Below are 25,032 nucleotides of genomic sequence, written 5' to 3' on the forward strand. Positions count from 1 at the left end.
ATTCCCCACTGAGCAGGGAGCCCCATGCGGGACTCGATTCTGGGACTCCAGGATTATGACCTGAGCTCCAGGCAGTCCCTTAACCGACTGAGCCACCCAGTTGTACCCCTGTACTACTTTTTAAGTGAAGTATCATACAGAGCTAATCAGACTCAAATGAACCAGAGATCTGACCCAGCATCAAGCTAACTCATGATTTCAAGGATACAAACACGTGGTGGAGACCAAGCACGCAGGGGTGGTGCGTGCACCAGGGTCTTCCCCCGCCCGCCTTCCCACATCAGACCTGCGCTCCCCAGCCGAAGATAACAGGCGTGATCTCCAAATGGGGATTTGCCGGGTTCCCGCACACAGCAGAGAGCATATAAGTCATAAATCATCTCCATTTTATACTCACAGAGAGTTGTCTGGCTTAGGTGACATTGGCCAGGGGCCAAAGAATTATTTACTCTATGTGATCCCTTTGCCCCTGTGCTAAAGTGGGCACAAAGAGACTAAGAAAATCCCATTCCTGGAGGGGGACAACCCAGACCAAGACACCAAGAACTAGAATACGACATCACCCGTTCAGGAACAGGAATGAGGCAGCTCTGAATGCTACCTTCTGGAACATTCCTTTTGTAAAATTCTCAGAACTGGAAACTGCTCTCCCTCCTAAGACCCACCACAGCACTTCTCCTGACTAGTATCACAACACCGAGCTTTGGACGGAGCTCCTGGGTTGTACACCATTTGCTGAACACACCCTGGGGGCCATGGAGCGCCCACGGTCACCCCGAGGCTCTCGGTATGTTATGGTGGCAGCAGAGAGGGCGACACAGAGGGTGGAAGGGACGCAGGGAGGACCCACTGACTGTACCCTCTTGGTTCTGTTGTGAGCTCCCTGGGAGCAGGCTCTAGATCAGCTCTGTCTTTGCATCTAACTCAGCGCCTTGCTCAGGGCGTTCTGGCTGTTTCTCTGGCTGATGGAGAAAGATCTGAGGCTGGGGGGTGGGGAGGGAGCTGAGCATCTTCTTCCCTGGCTACAGCTATGACAACAGGAGGCCTGGTTCACATCACTGATTATTACTGGGCTCTTTGTTCTGTTACCTGCGTTGCCAGGTATAATCCCAGGAGAGCTGGGCATTTCCCCAAGCAAAGGAGGCCAAGTGAGGACATGACCAGCTCATAGCCTTCCCTGCTTGAAGTAATGCTCCTTCTTATAATTAATTCCTCTGCCCAGCTCCCTCTAGACAGCACCCCCTCCTATGAGTCCTCTGCTTCATGTTCTCCTACCCGCTCTGTTCCCCCATCTCACTGTCTCCAGTGTCTTCCAAGCTCCCTGCTTCTTCTCCCTTCCCCCACCACGCACCTCCTGCAATGGGTACACCTGAGATGTTCCTTGCTGGAAACAGTCCTAACCTCCTTCTCCCAGCAGCCCCACACTGCCCAGACCAGAGACAGAAGCCCTCGTCCTGCAGGAATGAGCCTGTTTCCCCCACACCATTCATTACATGTCGCAACAACTCTCGGTATGATTATTATTCCCCCTTTTCCTTTTTTTTTTTTAAAGATTTTATTTATTTATTTGACAGAGATCACAAGTAGACAGAGAGGCAGGCAGAGAGAGAGAGAGAGAGGGAAGCAGGCTCCCCACTGAGCAGAGAGCCCGATGCGGGACTCGATCCCAGGACCCTGAGATCATGACCTGAGCCGAAGGCAGCGGCTCAACCCACTGAGCCACCCAGGCGCCCCTCCCCCTTTTCCTTTTTTAAGATTTTATTTATTTATTTGACAGAGATCACAAGTAGGTCGAGAGGCAGGCAGAGAGAGAGGAGGAAGCAGTCTCCCCACGGAGCAGAGAGCCTGATGCTGGGCTCGATCCCAGGATGTTGGGATCATGACCTGAGCTGAAGGCAGAGGCTTTAACCCACTGAGCCACCCAGGTGCCCCTACTATCCCCTTTTTACAGAAGACGGTAGGCAGCCTGCCCAAGGTCATCTGGGTGGGATGTGGAGGATGCAGGACCCGAACGCGGCCCGTCAGCCTCCCTTGGCCACACTGTTAACTACAGCGCCGTTGCTCCTCACACAGTTACGTGGGGGCAGGGTTCAAATCCATGCCAGAATCCTCTGTCTAACCCACTGGTTCTTTGACTTCCAATGCTGCCTCCTGTTGGTGCTCCCATTTCTGTTCTGTGGGGTCTCCCATTTATATGTAGTTGGGGGGCGGGGAGGTGGTAGTTGAGTCCCCAGATCAACCCTGGAGGGCCCGACTCACCCTTTCTCTTCCTTGATTCATGACTCAGGCTCAGCCAACCGGGCACCTGGGGACCGTGCATCCGAGAGGCACAACCACCACTGTTCCAGCAGTAGATGAACATTTACCTTCCCACCGACTATGCAACGGGTCTCCCTGCCTCCCCTATACCTTCCCTGTGATGTATTCTCCACGAAAAACCAGAGCGATATTTTACGAAAGTATCTCTAAGAACCTGCCACTTCTAAAAACCATTCAGTTCTTGGGGCGCCTGGCTGGCTCAGTCGGTGGGGCATTGGACTCTTGCTTTCAGCTCAGGTCATGATCTCAAGGTTGTGAGATCAGCCCTGGGTTGGGCTCTGCATTCAGCGTGGAGTCTGCTTGACCTTCTCTCTCATCCTCTTCCTCTCCCTCTTCCCCTCCCCCCATTCATGCTCTCTCTAAATAAACAAATAAGATCTTTACCAAAAAAATGGTTCCATTCTTTGCATTACTCAGAAAGCAAAACGCATGCTCCACCTCCAGGCTTACTGGCCTCTCTCTGGGCTCATCCCACCAGCCCTCCCCTGAGTGACCAGGGCTCCGACAGCCATCACCTGTTTGCTTGTCATCCAGCCATCATGAAAGCACCCCATGCCCAAGGCTCTGAGCCCTGGATTAACTCTTCCTTCTGAGCTTCTCCTTTACAGGAAGTGGTGGGGACTCCTGCTTGATATACAAATCAGAGTTCAAGGTCACCTTCCTTCATCATCCCATTAAATTTTATGCCATCAAGAAACATTCCACCACACTATTTTTAATTTACGTCTCCATGAAGCACTTACAATGATCTAATATTTAGGTGATCTGTGTATCTCTTAATGAATTATGTGTCTCCTGGGAGAACCAGAAGAGCAATAATTTTAATAGCAAACCACAACAATAGCAGCAGGTGATATTTTTGTAGTGCTTGTATATTTCAGGCCCTTCATGAGTTACTAGCTCTTTGTATGTTAATATAGTGCACTCTACAAAGCCTTCAAAGGTTATGAAAGAAGTATCTTTATTATAATTTTCCATATGAGGATAGTCAAGTACTAGGAGGTAAAGTCATTTGCCATCCAGCCTATTCTAGAGTTCAAGTCCCTAATCATGGTGCTCTTATTTTTATTTTTATTTATTTTTTTAAAGATTTTATTTATTTATTTGACAGAGAGAGAGAGATCACAAGCAGGCAGAGCAGTAGGCAGAGAGAGAGGGGGAAGCAGGCTCCCCGCCGAGCAGAGAGCCCGATGCGGGGCTCAATCCCAGGATCCTGGGATCATGATCTGAGCCGAAGGCAGAGGCTTAACCCACTGAGCCACCCAGGCGCCCTTATTGTTATTTTTTATTATGGCATACCTTCTGCTATAACTCATAAATGATTGCTGGAAGGAAGGAGGGAAGGGAGGGAGGAAGGAGTGAAGGAGAGGGAGGGGAGGGAGCAAGGGTGGGCCTGTCCAGCCCTTCTGTGCTCCTTGGTTCTTGATTTCTTAACCTGGTCATCCTATCACCTATAGTTTTGAAGAGGTTCCAACATCCTTCCACAAACACCCTTTTGATATAAGCCCATCAGAATCAATCATCGCTCTTTTCAATCAACAACCCTGGCCTATACACCCCAGGTGTGTCATTCTAGGCCCTGCATATAGCACGGGGGACATATGTTCCCAACATAAATGAATTAGAAGTGCACCTTGCTGCAAAGTCACCTGCTGTGAAGGCCTGGATGCCGGAGTTGTGCCACCAACACCACATGGACATCCCAGACTATTTTCATTCCTTTGCTCTGTTCTTACTATGAAATGTTGTAGACATCCAAAGTTTGGTAAATCTTCATTTATGGGCCATTTTCCTCTGTTCTCTCTCCTTGTTTTATTCCTAACAGTTCCTCCCAGGGACTCCTGCCAGCGAGGAGTTCCTCCCTATTTTCTTGGGACCCACACCTTCAGGACACAGTAGAGAGAGCTTTTGCTCTACCCCAGGACCGAAGAGCCCTCATGGTCTGCATTACCTCCTCTGGAAGTGTTCAAATTCAGCCTGTCTCCTTGTTTTCACCGCTGGGAGCTCAGTCTGGCCATAGGCATCCTGAAAGTTGTAGCCTCCCTGCTGTGCGGTAACATCGCATTTGCACTGGTTTTTCGGGAAGAGCCTAAAACCAGAAAAGGACTGTGACCATGGAGTGGGCGGGTGGGCTGGTGGGTGAGAGACCCCGGGGTCTAATCAGTGTGAGTTTCACCCTGAGAATCTCCTTTCCATATACTACCTGCCCTACTTGGGAGGAGATTCTGGAATCCCAGCAGTGGCCCCTCCCAGAGATACAGGGGTCGGGTGGAGGAAGGGGAAGAAAGCCCGCTCTCTAGAATTATCCCCAGCACCAAATGGCTTTGAACTTGAGTCATCTGAATGCCCATGGCATCTGGGCCCCACCAGAAGAGGAGGCCAGCGGGACAGAAAGGCAGCATCTTTCTTACAGTTTTAGCCAAACAGACCCTTTGTAGTTTTAAGGGACTTTGCTCGGTGCTGCAGAGAGCACACAGCACCCTGCAGACCAGTCCTTCTCCAGGTCCCCCAGTTTGGATCACTTGAACAACAAGCACAGGTTCGGGAAGGCAGGGAACTGGCAATAAATTGGGCACAGTAAACCGTCGGAGGAGCAAGGGAAACATCGGACCAACATGGAATAAATTGACTCTCACCAGATTCCTTCGTAGGTAAAGAGGTTCTTGAGCCGTTCCTCAGGTAGAAGCTTTGGGATCTGGTCGGGCAGAGCAGAATGAGGGAGCTCTGGCGTGGGGCTACTGAACTCCACACTTCTGAGTAGAAATACAACAGAGCCAAGTCCAAAGAGCAACACTGAGATTTTGAGAAGCCACAGAAACTCAGACCTGTTAGAAGACAAAGGAACAAATTCCGTTAACATCTTTTTTTTCTTGATCATCTAATAAGTGACTCGACTGTGTAATGTTCGTGGGAATAATAACTTGAGGAAAAACGTAAGTGAAATACCTTATACTGCTTACCAAAAGTGATTTCTCATTTTAAAAAGAGAGTAAAGAATCAAGCCACATCAAAGAGACTCGGAAAAATCACAAAGCAAAGAATGGGCAAAAACATCCCAAGGGGGACAAAAAAGAAAGTAAGGTTTGCAATATTTATGTCAGCATAGTTGAATTCAAGGCCAAAAAAAAAAAAGTATTAACTAGGACAAAAAAGATCACTTACAATGACCAAATACATGACCCACAAAACAGATGTAGTGGTCATGAACTTTATCCACTAAATAATAACATTAAAGTACAGATAGCAGGGCACCTGGGGGGCTGAGTCAGTTAAACATCTGACTCTTGATCACAGCTCAGGTCTTGATCTCAGTGGGTTCAAACCCCGTGTTGGGCTCCACGCTGGGTGCGGAGCCTACATTTAAAAAAATAAAAAGGGGGCGCCTGGGTGGCTCAGAGGGTTAAAGCCTCTGCCTTCGGCTCAGGTCATGATCCCAGGGTCCTGGGATCGAGCCCCGCATCGGGCTCTCTCCTTGGTGGGGAGCCTGCTTCCTCCTCTCTCTCTCTCTGTCTGCCTCTCTGCCTACTTGTGATCTCTCTGTCGAATGAATAAATAAAATCTTAAAAAAAAAAAAAAAAACAAAAAAAACAAAAAAAAAAAAAAAAGGAAGAAAGAAAAGAAAAAGGCAGAAGGATTACAAATACAAAGATAGTCTTAGACTCCAACATTCTCACATCTAACACCTAACACTCTCGCAGCTCAGTGCTTCACAAATCAAGTCTCCAAAATATATAAAATAGTACAGCAACTAAATGATATAATTCATATTCTGTTAAAGAGCTCTTACAACACTTACAAAAATTGGCCACGCAAAGAAAACTGTAATCAAGTAGAAATAGTTCAGGTCATGTACTCTGACAGCACAGTAAAAAATGTAACCTCATGAAAAGCCCGCTTCCCCAACAGCATGGAGATTTCGGAAAGGCTTTCCAAAGCAACCCTTGAATCCCGGACCTCGGAATGAGAATATAAAGATAATAAAGACATTACCTTCCAGAACTATGGAACACACTCAAACTGTCCTGAGCGGAAAAATTGAAGTTTTAAATGCCAATTTCTAACTATGAGACACAAAATTAATAAATTAAGCAATCAAATAAGAAGCTTGAAAAAAAGGAGCCCCTGGGTGGCTCAGTGGGTTAAGCCTCTGCCTTTGGCTCAGGTCATGATCCCGGGATCCTGGGATCAAGCCCCACATCGGGCTCTCTGCTTGGTGGGGAACCTGCTTTCCCCTCCCCTCTCTCTGCCTACTTGCGATCTCTGTCTGTCAAATAAATAAATACAAATCTTAAAAAAAAAAAAAAAAAGAAGCTTGAAAAAAGGACAAAGAAACAAAGCTAAGAAAAGCAGAAAGAGGAACTTAAGAACAACGCAAGGAGAAAGTCGTGAATTAGAGAAACTTAAAATGGAGTAATTGCTAACTCTACGCCCTGAGCAGAAAGCTTTTTTGGTTATCTGCCCCGTTTATAACCTCTCTTCTTTAAGACTCTTCTCCTGACCCACACCGGGGACACCTAAGATCCCAGCTTATCACACGGTACTCCCCGGCCATGGTGGATTGGACCAAGGGTGAACACCTGGTCTGAGCTGGGCCATCAACCACAATTTCTTCCCCAGGAATTAGAAATGAGATCAGATTATTCTGGTCCCCTGAACCAAGAAGAGAAGGGGGAACAGAAAGCGAGAGACACAAAGTGAAACCTGGATCTTGAACACCCCAATGAAAGGGATGACTTTCCAGAAATACACAAATGACCTCAACAGACCTGTGATAAAGTCTTTGAGAAAATTATCAAAGGCCTATCTACTCTCCCTTTCAACAAAGTCAAAGATCCATGTTTCACCAGTAAACAATTCCAGCCTGGTTTATAAATAAAAGCTTTACAGTAGTACAGACATGAGTACTCATGAATAGCTAGCTATATACGTATGCTAAATACATATTAGCAACTAGAATACAATGGTAGGTTACATGAATGATTCATCATCAACAAATGGGAGTTCTTTCTAGGAGTTCAAGGATGATTCAATATTATGCAATTTATTAATAAATTTCACCAGGTGACAATTCGGAATATGGTTATACTGACAGATGATCTTAAAAGCATTTAATATGGGGCGCCTGGGTGGCTCAGTGGGTTAAGCCTCTGTCTTAAGCTCAGGTCACGATCTCAGGGTCCTGGAATCGAGTGTTGCATCGGGCTCTCTGCTCAGCAGGGAGCCTTCTTCCCCCTCCCTCTGTGCCTACTTGTGATCTCTCTCTGTCAAATAAATAAATAAAATCTAAATTTAAAAAAAAAGCATTTAATAAAATCCAACATCCATTCTTCATTTGTTAAACATTTAAGAAAGGACCCAGAAGAAATGACACCTCACTAATAACCACCAGCACATCTAACACCTAACACCTGTATTTTGGTCTCTAAACATTCTTCCCCTCTAAAGGAAACCAGAGCACCTGGGAGAACTGGCCCAATTCTGGGTTTGGGGTAAGGGAAATGTAAAGTGAGTCGAGGATATCCTATAGTGCCAGAAGGGACAGGAGCTATCTAAGAAGACCACAGTCATCTTCCAAGAAATACGAGCCAGTTTATGGGGCACCTGGGTGGCTCAGTGGGTTAAGCCTCTGCCTTTGGCTCAGGTCATGATCTCAGGGCCCTGGGATCAAGCCCTGAATCAGGCTCTCTGCTCAGCGGGGAGCCTGCTTCCCCGCCCCCCCACCCCGGCCCTCTCTCTGCCTGCTGCTCTGCCTACTTGTGATCTCAATCTGTTAAATAAATAAATAAAATCTTTAAAAAAAAAATAGAAGCCAGTTTAGTCTTCCACCAGCCATATTTGGGACAACTAAAGCATACACAAGAACAATGGCTACAATGAGCTACACCACATTGAATAAAATAAAATCTGGGGCGCCTGGGTGGCTCAGTCAGTTAAGCAACCAACTCTTGGTTTAGGTTCAGGTCATGCTGTCAGGGTGGTGAGACTGAGCCTGGGTCGGGTTCTGCGATCAACGTGGAGTCTGTTTGGGATTCACTCTCCCCTCCCTCTGCCCCTCCCGCTTTTTCTCTTTCTCTTTCTCTGAAATAAATAAATCAGTCTTAAAAAAACAAAATGAGGGGCACCTGGGTGGCTCAGTGGGTTAAGCCTCTGCCTTTGGCTCAGGTCATGATCCCAGGGTCCTGGGATCAAGCCCCACATCAGGCTCTCTGCTCAGCAAGGAGCCTGCTTCCCCCTCTCTCTCTCTGCCTGCCTCTCTGCCTACTTGTGATTTCTCTGTGTTAAATAAATAAATAAATAAAATCTTTAAAAAAAAAAAGAAAGAAATCTATGGGTCTATTGATACTTCAAGGGAAAAAAATGCAAGAGGTGTACTCTTTTTTTAAGATTTTATTTATTTATTTGACAGAGATCACAAGTAGGCAGAGAAGCAGGTGTGTGGGGGGGGAAGCGGGTTCCCCACTGAGCAGAGAGCCCAATGTGGGGCTCAATCCCAGGACCCTGGGATCATGACCTGAGCCGAAGGCAGAGGTTCTAACCCACTGAGCCACCCAGGCGCCCCGAGGTGTACTTTATAAAAGATTTTTATTTATTTATTTGGGAGCGAGAGCACATGGGAGAGAGGCAGAGGGAGAGAATCTCAAGCAGACTCCCCACTGAGCACAGAGCCTGACACAGGGCTACACCTCATGACCCGGAGATCATAACCTGAGTAGAAATCAAGAGTCCAATGCTTAACCAACTGAGCCACCCAAGCACCCCAAGAGCGCACTTTTAATTAACTTTCTAATTAGAGGAAAATTCCGAGCAGACACAGAACATCAAGAGAATAGTCAAGCAAAGTTCCAGGTACCATCACCCATTTTCTGCTCCTGGGCAAAATGGAGCTGTCTATTTCTTTCTATTCCCCTTCCCAAACCATTTTGAAGCAAATCTTGACACCATATGATTGCACCGGTGAGTATTCTTGTACATATCTCTGAAGGGTAATGGGGTAGCTATGCAGTTCCCGCATGACTGAGCCAGAACCACATTTCCAGAACTCCTTTCCCTGTGTGATTCCAGGTGAGGGACAGCCACGAGAGAAATTTGCATACAATTTGGGAGGCGGAAGTGAAACTGTAGCCATTGTGCTCTGAAGGGCGTCCTGTCCTGTCCTTCCTTAGAGGCTGTGAGGGATAGCCGAGGCACTGGCAAGTTCCATCCACTTGGTCTGCTTTCCCCGACTCCTCTTCCAGCCCTCCTTCCCACTGACTGGACCTGCTGACCAATGACCCCCAGTTCACTACCAGAACTTCCTCTGTGAGCTCATGGTAGCAGCAGCCACAAAGAACAAACGATTTTCCATAACCATCTCCACCAACTCTTTCTGTGGTTGTCCTCCAGAAGATGGATGCTTCCAATGTACTTTGCCAAAGCTGGTTCATGACTTCTCTGGTCCTTTTTTGAGCCTCTACCTCCCTAGCTTGTCCCACAAGCATACCAATTCCTGTAATGAATTTTTTTATGAAATTTTTAAAAAGATTTTACTTATTTGAAAGAGAGAGAGAGCCACACAAAGGGAGAAGCAGTCTCCCTGCTGAGCAAGGAGCCAAATGTGGGGACTCAATACCAGGACACTGGGATCTTGACTCTATAATTGATTTCTTATTCTGTAATATGCATAGTAGTTGTTTCCTTGACTGAGGCTTGACAGATACAAAGTTTCTTACACACACTGCCCTGCCACACACCCACACAATACTGTACCACAGCTAAACAATTAACAATCATTCTTTATTACTATCAAGGGTCTACAAGATTTAAATCTCCCCATCGTCTCTCTCTCTCTTTTTTAAGGATCGAATCAGGATCCAAAGAAGGTCCATATATCAACTGATAGGTCTCCTAAGTTCCTTTTTATTTTTTTTCTTAAGATTTTACTTATTTATTTGACAGAGAGAGAGAGATCACAAGTAGACAGAGAGGCAGGCAGAGAGAGAGGGGGAAGCAGGCTCCCCGCTGAGCAGAGATCCTGATGTGGGGCTCAATCCCAGGACCCTGAGATCACGTCCCGAGCCGAAGGCAGAGACCTAACCCACTGAGCCACCCAGGCACCCCGCCACGTTACAATTTTATTTTTATTTTATTTTAAAAGGTTTTATTTGGGCACCTGGGTGGCTCAGTGGGTTAAAGCCTCTGCCTTCGGCTCGGGTTGTGTCTCGGGGTCCTGGGATCAAGTCCCGCATCGGGCTCTCGGCTCAGCCAGGAGCCTGCTTCTCTCTCTCTCTCTGCCTGCCTCTCTGCCTACTTGTGATCTCTCTCTCTCTCTCTGTGTCAAATAAATAAATAAATCTTAAAAAAAAAAAAAATAAAAGGTTTTATTTATTTTATTGAGAGAGAGAAAGCACAAGTAGGGGGAGAAGGAGAAAGAGAATCCCAAGCAGATACCACACTAAGGGCAGAGTCTGAAGTGGGACTCCATCTCGCCAGCCTGAGATCACAACCTGAGCCGAAATCAAATCAGACACTCAGCCAACTGAGCCACCCAGACGCCCCGACTTCACAATTTTAAAAATTACTGAGGACCCCAAAGAGTCTTTGTTTTGTGGATTTCACCTATCAATGCTTACCACCTTGGAGGAATTTTTTGGATTAAATTGGAGGAATTTTTAAAGTATTTATTCATTTAACAATAGAATACTAAACCCCACACACGTTAACACAAGTAACATATTTTTGCGAAAAATATGTAAAATTATGTAACACAAGTAAAATATGTAACACAAGTAACACAAGAAAAATATGTAACACAAATAAGACCAGCATCACTTGAACATGTTTTCATATCTCTTAACTAACTTAATAGAAGACGAAGGAATTCTCATATTTGTTCCTGCATTCAATGTTACACATTGTCAGTTGACATATATGAAGGAAATATGGCCTCGTGCAGATATGTTGTTGGAAAAGGGAGAAATATTTTACTTTTTCAGATAATTGTGGCTATTCATCCAGATACCACACAAAAAAATCAAGACCAAAAATCCAGACTTTCTTAAAAGGTTCATAGTCATTAAAAGGAATGCAAAACCGTATCAATGATTTTTGTGTGTGTGCTGTTACATTAAAATCCCACTAATCTACCCTGTACTTTGATCTCTTACCCGAGTATGACTTTACAGCATCATTCATTGGTCATACGGAAAATATCGTTGCCCTGAGTTATGCTGTCTTCCAAATGTTAATGCAACTCATTATGCAATATCGAAAGTCCACATTCACTGATAACCAACACCACCCTCATCAGAGACGTCTCTACAAACCGAGAAGCTGTCAAGCTCGTTGCAGGGGACAGAAGGTGTAAAAAGCTCTAATTTTTTGAAAGCTTGAATTTTACACATCGGCAACAAATACTACGAGTTGTTCCTCTGAGGGAGGTAACAGGATCACTTCCATTTTTTGAGATGACACCTACCAAACTCCATGGTTGATTAGTCGTACTTTTAAGCTAAAGATCTCTCTATTAAAAAACAAACAAAAAGGGGCGCCTGGGTGGCTCAGTGGGTTAAAGCCACTGCCTTCGGCTCGGGTCATGATCTCAGGGTCCTGGGATCGAGCCCCGCATCGGGCTCTCTGCTCGGCAGGGAGCCTGCTTCCTCCTCTCTCTCTCTGCCTGCCTCTCTGCCTACTTGTGATCTCTGTCTGTCAAACAAATAAAAAAAAATTTAAAAAAAAAACAAAAAAACAAACAAAAAAACACCTAGTTCATCTCACAGCTCAAATTGCACAAATGTTTTCTTTCTCTTTTTTTTTTAAGATTTTATTTATTTATCTGACAGACAGAGATCACAAGTAGGCAGAGAGAGAGGAGGAAGCAGGCTCCTCGCATAGCAGAGAGCCTGATGCGGGGCCCAATCCCAGGACCCTGGGATCATGATCTGAGCCAGAGGCAGAGGTTTTAAACCACTGAGCCACCCAGGCTCCCCACAGATGTTTTCTCTCGAGACAATTACCACTGTACTTCAGTATACACCAGGAGTGTTTTTATGGGTATATTTCATCAAAAAGATATATTTAGCAGTGCCTGGCTAGCTCAGTCCGTAGAGCATATGACTCCTGATCTTTGGGTCATGAGTTCAAGCCCCACACTGAGTGTAAACATTACTTAAAAATAAAATCTTGGGGCACGTGGATGGCTCAGTGGGTTAAGCTTCTGCCTTCGGCTCAGGTCATGATCTCAGGGTCCTGGGATTGAGCCCCAACCCCCTACTCCTCTGCTCAGCAGGAGCCTGCTTCCCCCTCTCTCTCTGCCTGCCTCTCTGCCTACTTGTGATCTTTCTCTCTCTGTCAAGTAAATAAAATCTTTAAAAAAATTTTTTTAAATAAATAAAATCTTTTGGGGGTGCCTGGGTGGCTCAGAGAGTTAAGTGTCTGGCTCAGGTCATGGTCCCCGGGTCCTGGGATCAAGTCCCACATCCAGCTCCCTGCTCAGCGGGGAGCCTGCTTCTCCTTCTCCCTCTGTAGCTCCACCTGCTTGTGCTCACTCTCTCTCAAATAAATTTTTAAAATCTTGAAAAAATAAGAGAAAAAAAAAAGAAAACCTCCGTTTGGAAGGAAGCACAACCATAAAGTCTTCAGACAAAAGCCATGCAGTTCACTAATGTGTGCATGTAGTATGCAATTCAGCAGGGAAAGCCTGAAAAACAATGAAAGGGCTATTCATGTTTTTAATAAAAGATTGCCTTTGTCTTGCGCAGAACATGTAGAATACATATTTTAATTTAGTAACTATTTTTTTTAAGATTTTATTTATTTATTTGACAGAGAGACAGTGAGAGAGAGCATGAGAGAGGAGAAGGTCAGAGGGAGAAGCAGACTCCCCGTGGAGCAGGGAGCCCGATGTGGGACTTGATCCCAGGACTCTGGGATCATGACCTGAGCTGAAGGCAGTTGCCTAACCAACTGAGCCACTCAGGCGCCCTAGTAACTATTTTTTAAAAGGTGGTGATGCTTTGTTACTGAAACGAAAATGAATTTTAGTCATAAAATCTCTGATCTCATGATTTTATGAGTTGTTTACCACTTTTATTTTTGTTTGAAGTGCGATTTTTTTCTTTTCATCCCAACCTCTCCTTCAAAAAAAAAAAAAAAAGGAAGTGAATTTCTGGCAAGGAATTTAGCAGAAGTCTAATATATGACAGGTTTGCCTCATTCTTTGAAACCAGAGCAAGCGACCGTATGAGACCTTTTGTAAGGCAAAACGGTGCAAAGAAGTAATCATCATGAATTTATATAGAAAATTTTTTAGTGTTGCCAGACCTCCAAACTGACCACACTTAGACTTTTCTGACACCTTACAAACCTCTTGCTAAAGGATGCACAAAATAAAATTGAGCTAAGTCCGTTGGTCGCAGACACTGTTCAAAAGTCTGGCGCCTTTGATGTTGAGATGCTGAGTGTAGTTCCCGGGAAAGGTGCTTGGTGGCGCCACTGAGACGGCTCAGGGCGCACGCCGCCTCTACACAGAGGGCTTGCAAAACAGACCCGGAGCGCTATTTTTGCTTTTCACCTTTTTTCGCTTTTCATCTTTTTTCACAAAAGCAAAAATCCTCTTTGGATTTCTTTTGGCTAACAGAAGCAAGTACAATGTCAGTCTTTCGCATAAGTGAAGTGGTGTTACATAAACGTGCAAAACACAGGAGACACTTGCAGATGAGCTTTGAGCTGTGTCACCTCATTTTTGGATACTTGAGAAATTGTTTTATTATGAGAGTTTTTGTTTTATTACTTGATAATCCATTTATAAAAAAATCATATACATCGATACTAGTTCAATTATATATTTCTGTTGTCTGGGAATGTATGTTAACAGTTCTCTGGGAGAAAGAATTTGCCAAATGTTCACCGGCTTGCAAAACCCCAGTGTGAGAAATCAAATATCTAAATAAATATTGAAATGCGCTTTTTTTTTTCTTTTAAAGATTTTATTTACTTATTCGACAGAGATCACAAGTAGGCAAGAGAGGCAGGCAGAGAGAGAGGAAGGGAAACAGGCTCCCTGTTGAGCAGAGAGCCAGACTCGGGGCTCGATCCTAGGACCCTGGGATCATGACCTGAGCTGAAGGCAGAGGCTTTAGCCCACTGAGCCACCCAGGCGCCCCAAAATGCATTTTTTTTTTAAGGCAGAACAGACATAGTATAAAGCCTTTAAAAAACTAGGACCTTATTGGATTGGATACAAGACTACATGTCTATTTAAAGTGTGTTGTGGTCACAGAAGAAATATCTGAAATGAGGGGCACCTGGGTGGCTCGGCCGGTTGGGCGTCTGCCTTTGGCTCAGGTCATGGTCCTGGGGGTCCTGGGATCGAGCCCCTCATCGGGCTACCTGCTCAGTGGAGAGCCTGCTTCTCCTTCTCCCACTCCCCCTGCTTGTGTTCCCTCTCTCACAGTCTCTCTGTTAAATAAATAAATAAATAAAATATTTTTTAAAAAATATCCGAAATGACATACACCAAGTTGTTAATTATAGTCAGTGCTAGGAATCGGATTACAGTGAGGAATTTTTCAGTCAACGTGTCCTTCTATCAGTATATTCCTATACTCTTACTTTTTGCAGTGATCAAGATTTACTTTTGGGACATGTGAGTGGCTCAGTTGGTTAAGCCGCTGCCTTCCACTCAGGTCATGATCCCAGGGTCCTCGGATCCAGTCCCACATCGGGCTTCTTGCCTGGTGGGGAGCCTGCTTCTCTCTTGGCTTCTGCCTGCTTGTGCTCTCTCTCTGACAAATAAATAAATAAAATCTTTTTTAAAAATTACTTTTGTCATTGAACAAATCAAGAATTAAGAATTAAGAAAAGTAACGAGGATATTAAGGAAATATGAATAAATGTAGATAAATTCTTTATACTTTTTTTGTGTGCATATGAGTAAAGTGGTGGAAGTTTATTAAGTGAAGATACAGAAAAAGCTCTCAAGAGTGAGACGGGTCCCAAGAGGGTTGCCCTAAATTCCTTATTCTTAACTACAATAACTCTGTATTTCAGAGATGTAACTTCACGCTCTATTAATCTATAAATTCAACAGAACAACCACACCAGTGAATCCGCAACAAGGTGAAGCCACTTAACCCTAACAAACAGTTCTCATATTCCAGGTACAGAACTTTCGGACCAGGGAGAAACTACAGGAGCAGCCTGAGTCCCGGGTCAGAAGATTGGGATATTCATTTCCCTGAGGGGCTCTTGTACCCTAGCAGGTTTGGTCCAGATGCCCGCATCTCAGCAGACAATGGAAGCTGGTTAGGCAGGATTTTCCTGTTGCCTATGAAAGCAATCTCATAATTTCTGCTTGTTGTGAACCACGACACTTTACAACCTAGAAACACCTACAAGGGGAAAGACCAAAATGCTTAAGCATGCATCCAACTTTTTAAAATACGTACACAGTGTTGGGGTGCCTGGGTGGCTCAGTCAGTTAAGCGTCTGCCTTCAGCTCAAGTCATGATCCCAGGGGTCCTGGGATCGAGTCCTGTGTTGGGCTCCCTGCTCAGCGGGGAGCCTGCATCTCCCTCTGCCTGCCACTCTCCCTGCTTGTGCTCTCTCTCTGACAAATAAATAAAATCTTTAAAGAAAATATTTAAAATAGCCTTTTTTTTTTTTTAAAGATTTTATTTATTTATTTGACAGAGATTACAAGCAGGCAGAGAGGCAGTCAGAGAGAGGAGGAAGCAGGCTTCCCGCTGAGCAGAGAGCCCGACGCGGGGCTCGATCCCAGGACCCTGGGATCACGACCTGAGCTGAAGGCGGAGGCCCTAACCCACCGAGCCACCCAGGCGCCCCTAAAATAGTCTTTTTATACGTATTAAATTAACAACCAAAAAGTTCTGGTGAGATTTTAGATAAACGTGGTATATAGACACTGCTTCTGCATACTGTAGTTAGGAATTTGGGGTTGCCAGTATCAGAAACCCATTCAAATTATATACATAATAACTATGAATTATTATACACAACTGACTCTAGAACAACATGGGTTTGAACTGTGTGGGTCCACTTATATGCAGATTTCTCTCAGTAAGCATATTGGAAATATTTGGGAGATTTGCCACAATATGAAAAACTCAGACAAACCATGTAGCCTAGAAATACCAAAAAAGAAAAAAGAAAAAGTTAGGTATTCTCTCTAAGAATACATTATATAACACATATACATATAACTGTGTATGCCATTGGGAAGGCGTCCAGTCAACAGAAGACTACTAGTAGTTAAGTTTTGGGGGGAGTCAAAAGTGCTATGTGGATTTTTCACTGTGCAGGAGTTGGGGGTGGGGGGGTATTGCCCCTAATCCCCATTTTGTTCCAGGATCAACTGTAATTCTATAATAATAATTATTAATTGTTTTGCCATATTAGAAGTACAAATAATATCATCTTTATTTTCTTGGACTCAATTAAAATTAGCTATACCCCACCTTTGCTATAAGACTCCAAAATCAGTCTCATGGAGCTTTTACCTCCCCTGCTGGCTCATCTGCTCATCCTAGAACCTTTTTTTTTTTTTCTTAAGATTTTATTTATTTATTTGACAGATGGAGATCACAAGTAGGCAGAGAGGCAGGCAGAGAGAGTGGGGAAAGCAGGCTCCCCACTGAGCAGAGAGCCTGATGCAGGGCTCCATCCCAGGACCCTGGGATCATGACCCGAGCTGAAGGCAGAGGCTCAACCCACTGCGCCACCCAGGCGCCCCTCATCCTAGCGCCTTAGGGGCAAGAAGGACTTCTGCTTCCAGCAAGAGAGGACAGAGCAATTTAGACCAACTTTCCTACGGTTGATAACTGGAAAAGTTGAACCAAAACCCAAACCAAAAACACATCTGCCTGAAGCACTCAGATGGCTACCAAGGTAGTGAATTACAGGGGCAGGACTGGATGGGTAACCGAGGCTAAAGAATGAGGGTCCTTTTCCCTCTGGTTGTGTTTACCAATTCCTAAGGGGGCAGCTGAGAGGCTGGGCATGCTGTTCTCAGCCTTTCAGAATTAGAAGACTAGATATTAGAGTCCAAGATCCACTATGGGTAGAGGTCAGAATGGGGGTTCCAAGTGAAGCCCGTCGTTTTGTGCGGGAACTTCAAGGGACTCCTCCAGGAAAAGCGAATTTAGGTGTGGCTGGCTGGGCTGCCCACCGTCTTTCGGAAGCTGAACTGAGGCAACCACACATTGCCCGTGCTCCCAGTGCCTAGCAGAACCAAACATGAATCCTCGATTCTGGCGGCAGCCTACATCTCAGATGATTTCCGCAACATATTTTGTAAAGACGATATTTAGCACATACGGAGATAACATTTTCTAATGAGGCAAGTAAGGCAAAATCAAACCAAATCACAAGGTCTCTTCAGAGACTGGAGTTCTCAGACACACTGCAAAATAAATAGACTTATGACACTGAAGAATTATAAGTTAGTGATTTGGGAATTTCAACACAGAATTGAAGAATATAAAAAAGAACCAGATGGAACTTTTAGAAGCAAAAAAATAACAAGTATTGACAGCTCGGTGGTTACACTAAACAATTAGGCAAGACTAAAGACAGAGCAGGAGACAACCACCAACACAAGAGGCAGAAGAACAGAGGACTTTAAATACTGGAAAGGGGCACCTGGCTGGCTCAGTCCGTAGAGTGTAAGACTCTTGATCTCAGGGTCGTAGGTTCAAGCCCCACGTTGGATGTAGAGATTACTTAAAAAAATAAAATCTTGGGGGCACCTGGGTGGCTCAGTGGGTTAAAGCCTCTGCTTTCCGCTCAGGTCATGGTCCCAGGGTCCTGGGATGGAGCCCCGCATCGCATCAGGCTCTCTGCTCAGCAGGGAGTCCGCTTCCCTTCCTCTCTCTCTGCCTGCCTCTCTGCCTACTTGTGATCTCTGTCAAATAAAGAAATAAAATCTTAAAAAAAAAAAAAGGAAAGGAAAAACCCATAAACAACCTACCTGCCAATCCATAGGAGACTAGTTAAAAGAATTATCATATATCCTAATAATAAGATACTGGTAACCTGGGGTCCCTGGGTGGCTCAGTCTGGTAGGCGTCTACCTGGGCCTCTGGTCATGGTCTCGGGGTCCTGGGATTAAGCCAGGGAGTTGGGCTCCCTGCTCACTGGGCAGTCTGCTTCTCCCTCGGGCCCTCCCCCAACTCTCGTTGCACTCTCTCTCTCAAATAATAATAATAATAACAAAAAAGATACTAGTAACCCATCGAACAGAATGGGATAGAATACAAATGGATGATTTTCTGCCAATACACTTGAAAATGCAAAGGAATTAAGAAAACTCTTACAGAACACAACTTACAAAAACTGACACAGTCAAAAAAGAGAAAAGTCTGAATAATCCTATATTTGCCAATTTTTAATGTACCAAAGGGGCACTCTAACTAAGATAAACGTTTTAATGAATGACTTAAATATTCAATGCTTGGAGAATGGCAAAGTAATTTATGGTAAAATCACTTATTGTTGGGGCGCCTAGGTGGCTCAGTCATTAAGCGTCTGCCTTTGGCTCAGGTCATGATCCCAGAGTCCTGGGATCGAGCCCCACATCGGGCTCTCTGCTCAGCCTGGACTCTTCTTCTCCCTCTTCTTCTGCTCCTCCCCCTGCTCGTGCTCATGCCCCCCGCCCCCAAATAAATAAATAAAATCTAAAAAAAAAAAAAAGGAAATATACACTATAAAGAATCATCAAAGCCAAAAATTGTTTTATTTTTAAAAACTAATAACCTCATCATAGATCAACCTCATCTAGGATCAAGAAAAAGCAAGAGCAGGCACAAATCTCCAGTGGCAGGAACATTGAGAGCATCACTAGAACCTTACAGCCATTAACGAAGTAATAAGAGAATATAAATTAACAATTTGTACCAATAAACTTGAAAAAGTAGAGGAAATAAAATTCTTGGAGAAGAATATAACTTACAAACACCAACATGGGCAAAAAGAGAAAATTCTGAATAATCCTATAGTGCCTGATTTTCCTTTTTATTTCATTTTCTACTTTTCCAAAGAACAGGAAGAGAGGGAACCCTCCCCAACTTGTTTTGTGAAACAGCATAAACAGTTTATCAAAACCTGAGAAGGATGTGATAAAAAAGAAAAATCAGAGCCAGGGTGGGGGGGTGCCTGGCTGGCTCAGCGGATGGAGCATTGGACTCCTGATCTCAGGGTTGTGAGTATGAACCCTGCATTGGGTGTAGATTACTTAAAAAATCAAAATAAAATCTTGAAAAAAAAAAAAAAGAAAAAAAAGGAAAACCACAGCCAATCTCATTCATAAAAATAGATGCAAAAGTCCTGTGGTCGCCAGTCTCCACTGTGGCCCCCAATGATCTCTGCCTCTTTAGTAGTCATACCTTAGTGTAGCCCCTTCCCACACACTGGCCAGGGTGACCGATATGCAAAAAGCATAGGTCATCTCTAAGATAGGTAATAAAAGACACCGTGGCTTTCATCTTGATGGCACACCCCCTCTCAAGTCATCAGCTCTGGCGAAGCCAGCTGCCCTGTTGTGAGTTGCCCACAGAGTGCCCCGTAGAGGCAAACCAAAGTCTCCAGCCAGTAACAGCTAGCAAGCACATCAACCAGTCCTGGTCAAGCCTTCAATTAATTAATTTTTCATTAAAATGCACGATGCATGGGCGCCTGGGTGACTCAGTGGGTTAAAGCCTCTGCCTTCGGCTCAGGTCTTGGTCCCAGGGTACTGGGATCAAGTCCCGCACTGGACTCTCTGCTCAGCGGGGAGCCGGCTTCCCTCTCTCTCTCTGCCTGCCTCCCCCTCTCTCTCTGCCTGCCTCTCTGCCTACTTGTGATCTGTCAAATAAATAAATAAAAATCTTAAAAAAAAAGTTATAAAATGCAAGATGCTAACATCTGGTAGGTTGAGGATTGTTATTTTTAATACCTTAATAAATACTTTTTTTTTTTTTTTAAACTTTCTCAGCTTCAGGAGAAAGCTTAGTCAGTTAAGCGTCTGCCTTCAGCTCAGGTCATGATCCCAGAATCCTGGGATCCAGCCCTGCATCAGGCTCCCTGCTCAGCAAAGAGCCTGCTTCTCCCTCTCCCGCTCCCCCTCCTTGTGTTCTCTCTATCCAATAAATAAATAAAATATTTCAAAAAATAAAGATAAACTCTCAGCTTTAAGGTCACATGTCATAGTGGGAATAAATACAACTCAAATCCACAAAAACTCCTGGGGTACCTGGGTGGCTCAGTCTGTTAAACATCTGGACACTTGACTTTGGCTCAGGTCATTTTTCTCAGGGTTGCGAGATCAAGCCCCATGTTGGGATTTTCTCTCTTCCTCTCCTTCTGCCCCTCCCCTGCCTCTCATAATTTTTTTTTTTTTAATTTTAAGATCCTGGGGGTCCTCCATCATTTCTAAGAGTGTAAAAGTTTGAGACAAAAAGGTTGAGAACTGTTGTTTTATGTCTACATCACTTACTGTGACAGTTTAATAATATACATGAGCACCATTTATTGCTTATCCTTTAGAAAAATTTTTCATGGAATTTGATCTAAACAACCCAGTTACATACTTGGCTCCCAACACACAGCCGGCTCAGCTCCATACATTCCTTTCAAAGGTAAGCTTGCAACCGGGGTAAATGGAGAAATAGTTCAAGCTGGCTTAGGGCGCGGCTTGGTTCTAACCCATGTGGTCTTACCTATTCCTCCATTTAATCAGCAGATGTGAAACACACATGGATAGCACTTTTTTTAAGCCCCTAGGGGGTGAACCCGGAGATACCGCAATACCAGGTCCATGTGTGGAATGCATGAAGCAAATCCCTCCTCTATCTCCCTGTCATCTATTTTATTGTATTCTTTAAAAAGATTTTATTTATTTAACAGAGAGAGACACAGCGAGAGAAGGAACACAAGCAGGGGGAGTGGGAGAGGGAAAAGCAGGCTTCCCGCTGAGCAGGGATTTCAATTCGGGACTCGATCCCAAGACCCTGAGATCATGACCTGAGCCAAAAATAGACGCTTAACCACTGAGCCACCCAGCAGGAACCCCTCCCTGTCATCTAATTTAAAGATGAATAAACCAAACTTCAGTCACCTCAATTCTGTCATTACGCGTGTGTGCCCACTGATTTTTCCTTAGTGTTTAAGATTTAAAGCAGCCAAACGGCACAAACTGCCACGTGTAATATTTTGTTTGGTCATCACCCATTTTAATTCTTACCTAAAATAGTTCATCCAATTTTGGTATTGCCACTTCCAGTGGGCGACGGGAGAAGAATTAGGCACAAACAAGTCAGCTGCAAGAGATTGAGAGCAGGGGACAACAGTCGAAGAGGACTGCTGCCCCGAGCAACTCCACAGTCTCAGTTTTATTGGATAGAAACAATAGCCAACAGAAGGACTGATGAAGGTCAAACGTTAGTCACACGTCTTGCAGACAAGCAAGGAGGAGGATAAAGTTTATAGTTAACCAAGCATATTCAAAGGACACACCTAACTAACAACGGGCGTTTTTGGATGAGAAAGGAGCGATAAGAAAAGGGAAGCAGGTGGTTTTCGTTCCACCCTAAGCTGACCGGGCGTTCCCGGCTGCCCAGCTTCTGTGAAGGGGCGGCGTTCGGCCCTGAGCGAGCCGGGCATCCCCAGCTGCCCAGCTTCACGGTCGTATATTGTCCTTCTCCCCAAAGACCTGTTGCCAGTATATGTATTTCTTAAGGCCATATCTAAATGTGCTTGGTAACTAGTAAAATCCTCCAGGGGTTACAGTTAAAGTAACAAATTGTTCCGAGGGGCAGCAGCAGGTATCTTTAGGAATTACAGTTTACTTCAATTGTCTTTAAATGGAAGAAGCAAGAAAATATTATTATTACATGATTATTACTACAAATAATTCTGTCCTCTAGAGGAAGGGGTTGTTAAAAATAAGTAGCTAAGAGGAGCAGGTGGGTGGCTCAGTCCATTATTCATCTGACTCTTAAGCATCGGGCTCTTGATTTCAGGGTTGTGAGTTCAATCCCCACGTTGGGCTCCATGCTGAGGGTGAAGCCTACTTTAAAAAAAAAAAACAAAAAACAAACAGCTGGGAATGAAAAATGCTGGAGTTACCACTTCTACAAGAGGTGAGGACAGCTGTGTTCCTAGTACCCAGCACAATGCCTAGCAAATAGCAGATTATCAAACATTTGTTGAGTGAAATATTACAAATAAAGTGTCCCAAGCAATTGAAAAGCATCAGCTTTAGTCTCAAATGGAGCTGAATTCCAATCTGCTCCCTCCAATGCATTCTTTGGGCAACTTCTTTCCTCAATTTCCACAACTGTAGAGTGGACATAATAAGAGAATATTCTCCACAGGGAGAATCTAGAGTCAATCTAGAACAGGGTCTACACCTAATCAAAAAGTGATCCACAGGGGTGCCTCAGTGGCTCAGTGGGTTAAGCCTCTGGCTTCGACTCAGGTTATGGTCTTAGGGTTCTGGGATCGAGCCCCCACATTGAGCCCTGCATCGGGCTCTCTGCTCAGCAGGAAGCCTGCCCCCCCCCCCCTCCCCCCCACCCCTCCCTTAAAAAAAAAAAGTGATCCACAGTGTATGAAATGAGATGAATTCACCAATTTACTGAGTTTAGCACCTGACACTGTAACGATCGTTTCTGGGGTTGGCAGCATGTGTCAAGTGAACTAGCCTGTTCTAGAGGACAAAAACAGAAATACCCATTTCAAAATCAGACTTTTTTTTTTTTTTTTTTAAGTAGGCTCCACGCCCAACAGGGCTCAACTCACTCTGAGATCACCACCTGAGCTGAGATTAAGTGTGGGGTGCCTAACCCACTGAGCTACCCAGGTGCCCCCAAATCACACATTTTCTTAATTTAAAAAGAAAGGAAGAAAAAAAGAGAGAGAAAGAAGGAAGGAAGGAAGGAAGGAAGGAAGGAAGGAAGGAAGGAAGGAAAGGAAGGAAGGAAGGAAGCAGAGAAAGAAAGAAAGACAAACTAGAGGCGTCTAGCTGGCTCAGTTAGTGGAGCACTGGGACTCTTGCTCTCTGGGTCCTGAGTTTGAGCCTCACCTTGGGTGTAGAGAGTACTTTTTAGAAGAATCATAAAGGAGAGCCTGGCTGGCTCAGTGGTTAAGCCTCTGCCTTCGGCTCAGGTCATGATCTCAGGCTCAGTTCATGATCTCAGGGTCAGGGGATCAAGCCAGGGTCGCCTGCTTCCCCCTCTTTCTCTGCCTGCATCTCTGCCTACTTGTGATCTCTCTCTGTCCAAATAAAATCTTCAAAAAAAAAAAAAAAAAAAAAAGAGTCGTAAAAAGGCAAACGAAAGTTTAAAAGAATTCGTTGAAAGAAACGTTAGGTCCCCCCATGGCCCCGCAGGCCAGCAGCCTTAAGATCAGGGCTATAACCATAGCAAACAACATCAGTTAAAACCAAGACCTCTTGGGCCTTCCAGCTGTCCATGTGTGAAGGAAAAGTCAAACCTGCCAAGGCCTTGCCAGTTTTAAATTCGTTGGCACCCAGCCTGATGACGGGACTGCTCAGCCACACATTAAGAAACGAGGGGTGGGGGGATGCTGGGGAAGGAGAGGGAACATGGAATGAAAGCCGGAACACTCCTGCACGCGGGGCTGCCTCCCTTCCCCTCGCCACATCCTCCGTAGAACCCCGGCTTCGTGTTAATGCTTATAAAGCATTCATCATCGCACGAACACTCTTTTGCAAGATTTGCAAGATGACTTCCTTGTCAGTGTTTAATAATGGCTCTAATATTGAAAAATACAAAGAAAATAAACTTTGGGGGTAAAAAGGCACAGAATGTATTTTGATCCCTTTTTGTAGGCTATAAAAATTAAAGCAGACTTCCACCTCTCCTTGCCCCCCCCCCCCCCCCCCCCGCCCCCGTGACTGTTCCTCTAGTCCTCGGGCTCCTTAGCTCCAGAGTTACGGAACAGACGCCCACTCTGCCTTGAGGCTGCGCGCCCCGGGCGTCTGAAACCCGACTTTCTAAACTCCCCGACTGCTCCGGCTGTTTTCTGAGCGACCTCGGCTTCCCGTCCGCCGGGAGCCCACAGTCCCCTGGTGGAGCGCCCGGGTCCCAAGCCGCGCCCCGCAGACCGATTCCCACGCTCGGGACACCCGAGTGACACCTTCCCTGGGACCAGAGGCAACCTCCATGTCCAATTTTCCGACTGTAAAATCAGGGTTCCCTAGGATGCGGCGATCGATAAAGAGCAGGGGCTCGAAACGGCGTCCCGTCCCCTTCCCGCCGCCCTCCGTGGGGGGACAGGTCCGGCTCAGTCCGGAGACCTGCGGCGTCCCCGCGGCGCGCCCATCGCCCAGGGCCCACCGCCCACTTTTCTCTGCTCCCCGGACACTCACCGGCACCAAGTCATCCCGAAACTGCCGCCCGGCGCTGGCCCGGCCACCCTGCGCTGGCCCGGCCACCCCGCCGACTGCCCCAGGCAAATTCCTGGGAACTGGGCAGGTGGAGGAAACGAGGAGAGTCCCGGTCGGTCCCCTCCCACGTCGCCGCCAACCCCCGCCAATCCGCCGCTCCCGCCGTGCGCCCAGCCGGATGCCGGTCCGCCAGAGCGTCGGTGTCGTCGTTTGGGGACCCCCGAGCCCCACACGGGCCCACGCCCTGGGGATCTGGAGAAGGTGGGGAGAAGGCCCACAGCCCCCGCTGGTGATACTTGTTAGGGACTTTCTCGGCGCTACACGCTTTATTT

At 45.5% G+C, this 25,032-nt stretch overlaps 1 protein-coding gene across 1 annotated transcript in view; it reads right to left on the reverse strand.

Annotated features, from left to right (window-relative positions):
- Window positions 1-24,696, reverse strand: part of LOC111151756 (beta-1,4-N-acetyl-galactosaminyltransferase 2) — a 41,068-nt gene extending 16,372 nt beyond the window's left edge. The window contains exons 1-3 of the mRNA XM_022509930.1: window positions 24,683-24,696; window positions 4,956-5,144; window positions 4,271-4,408 (exon numbers count right to left, since the gene is read on the reverse strand). Coding sequence (XP_022365638.1) covers window positions 4,271-4,408; window positions 4,956-5,144; window positions 24,683-24,696 — 341 coding nt within the window. The remainder of the gene's footprint in view (window positions 1-4,270; window positions 4,409-4,955; window positions 5,145-24,682) is intronic.
- Window positions 24,697-25,032: the final 336 nt, after the last annotated feature.

The sequence above is a fragment of the Enhydra lutris genome, unplaced genomic scaffold (genome assembly GCF_002288905.1).
Source record: "Enhydra lutris kenyoni isolate GAN:26980312 unplaced genomic scaffold, ASM228890v2 scaffoldscaffold26, whole genome shotgun sequence".
Lineage (NCBI taxonomy): Eukaryota > Metazoa > Chordata > Mammalia > Carnivora > Mustelidae > Enhydra > Enhydra lutris.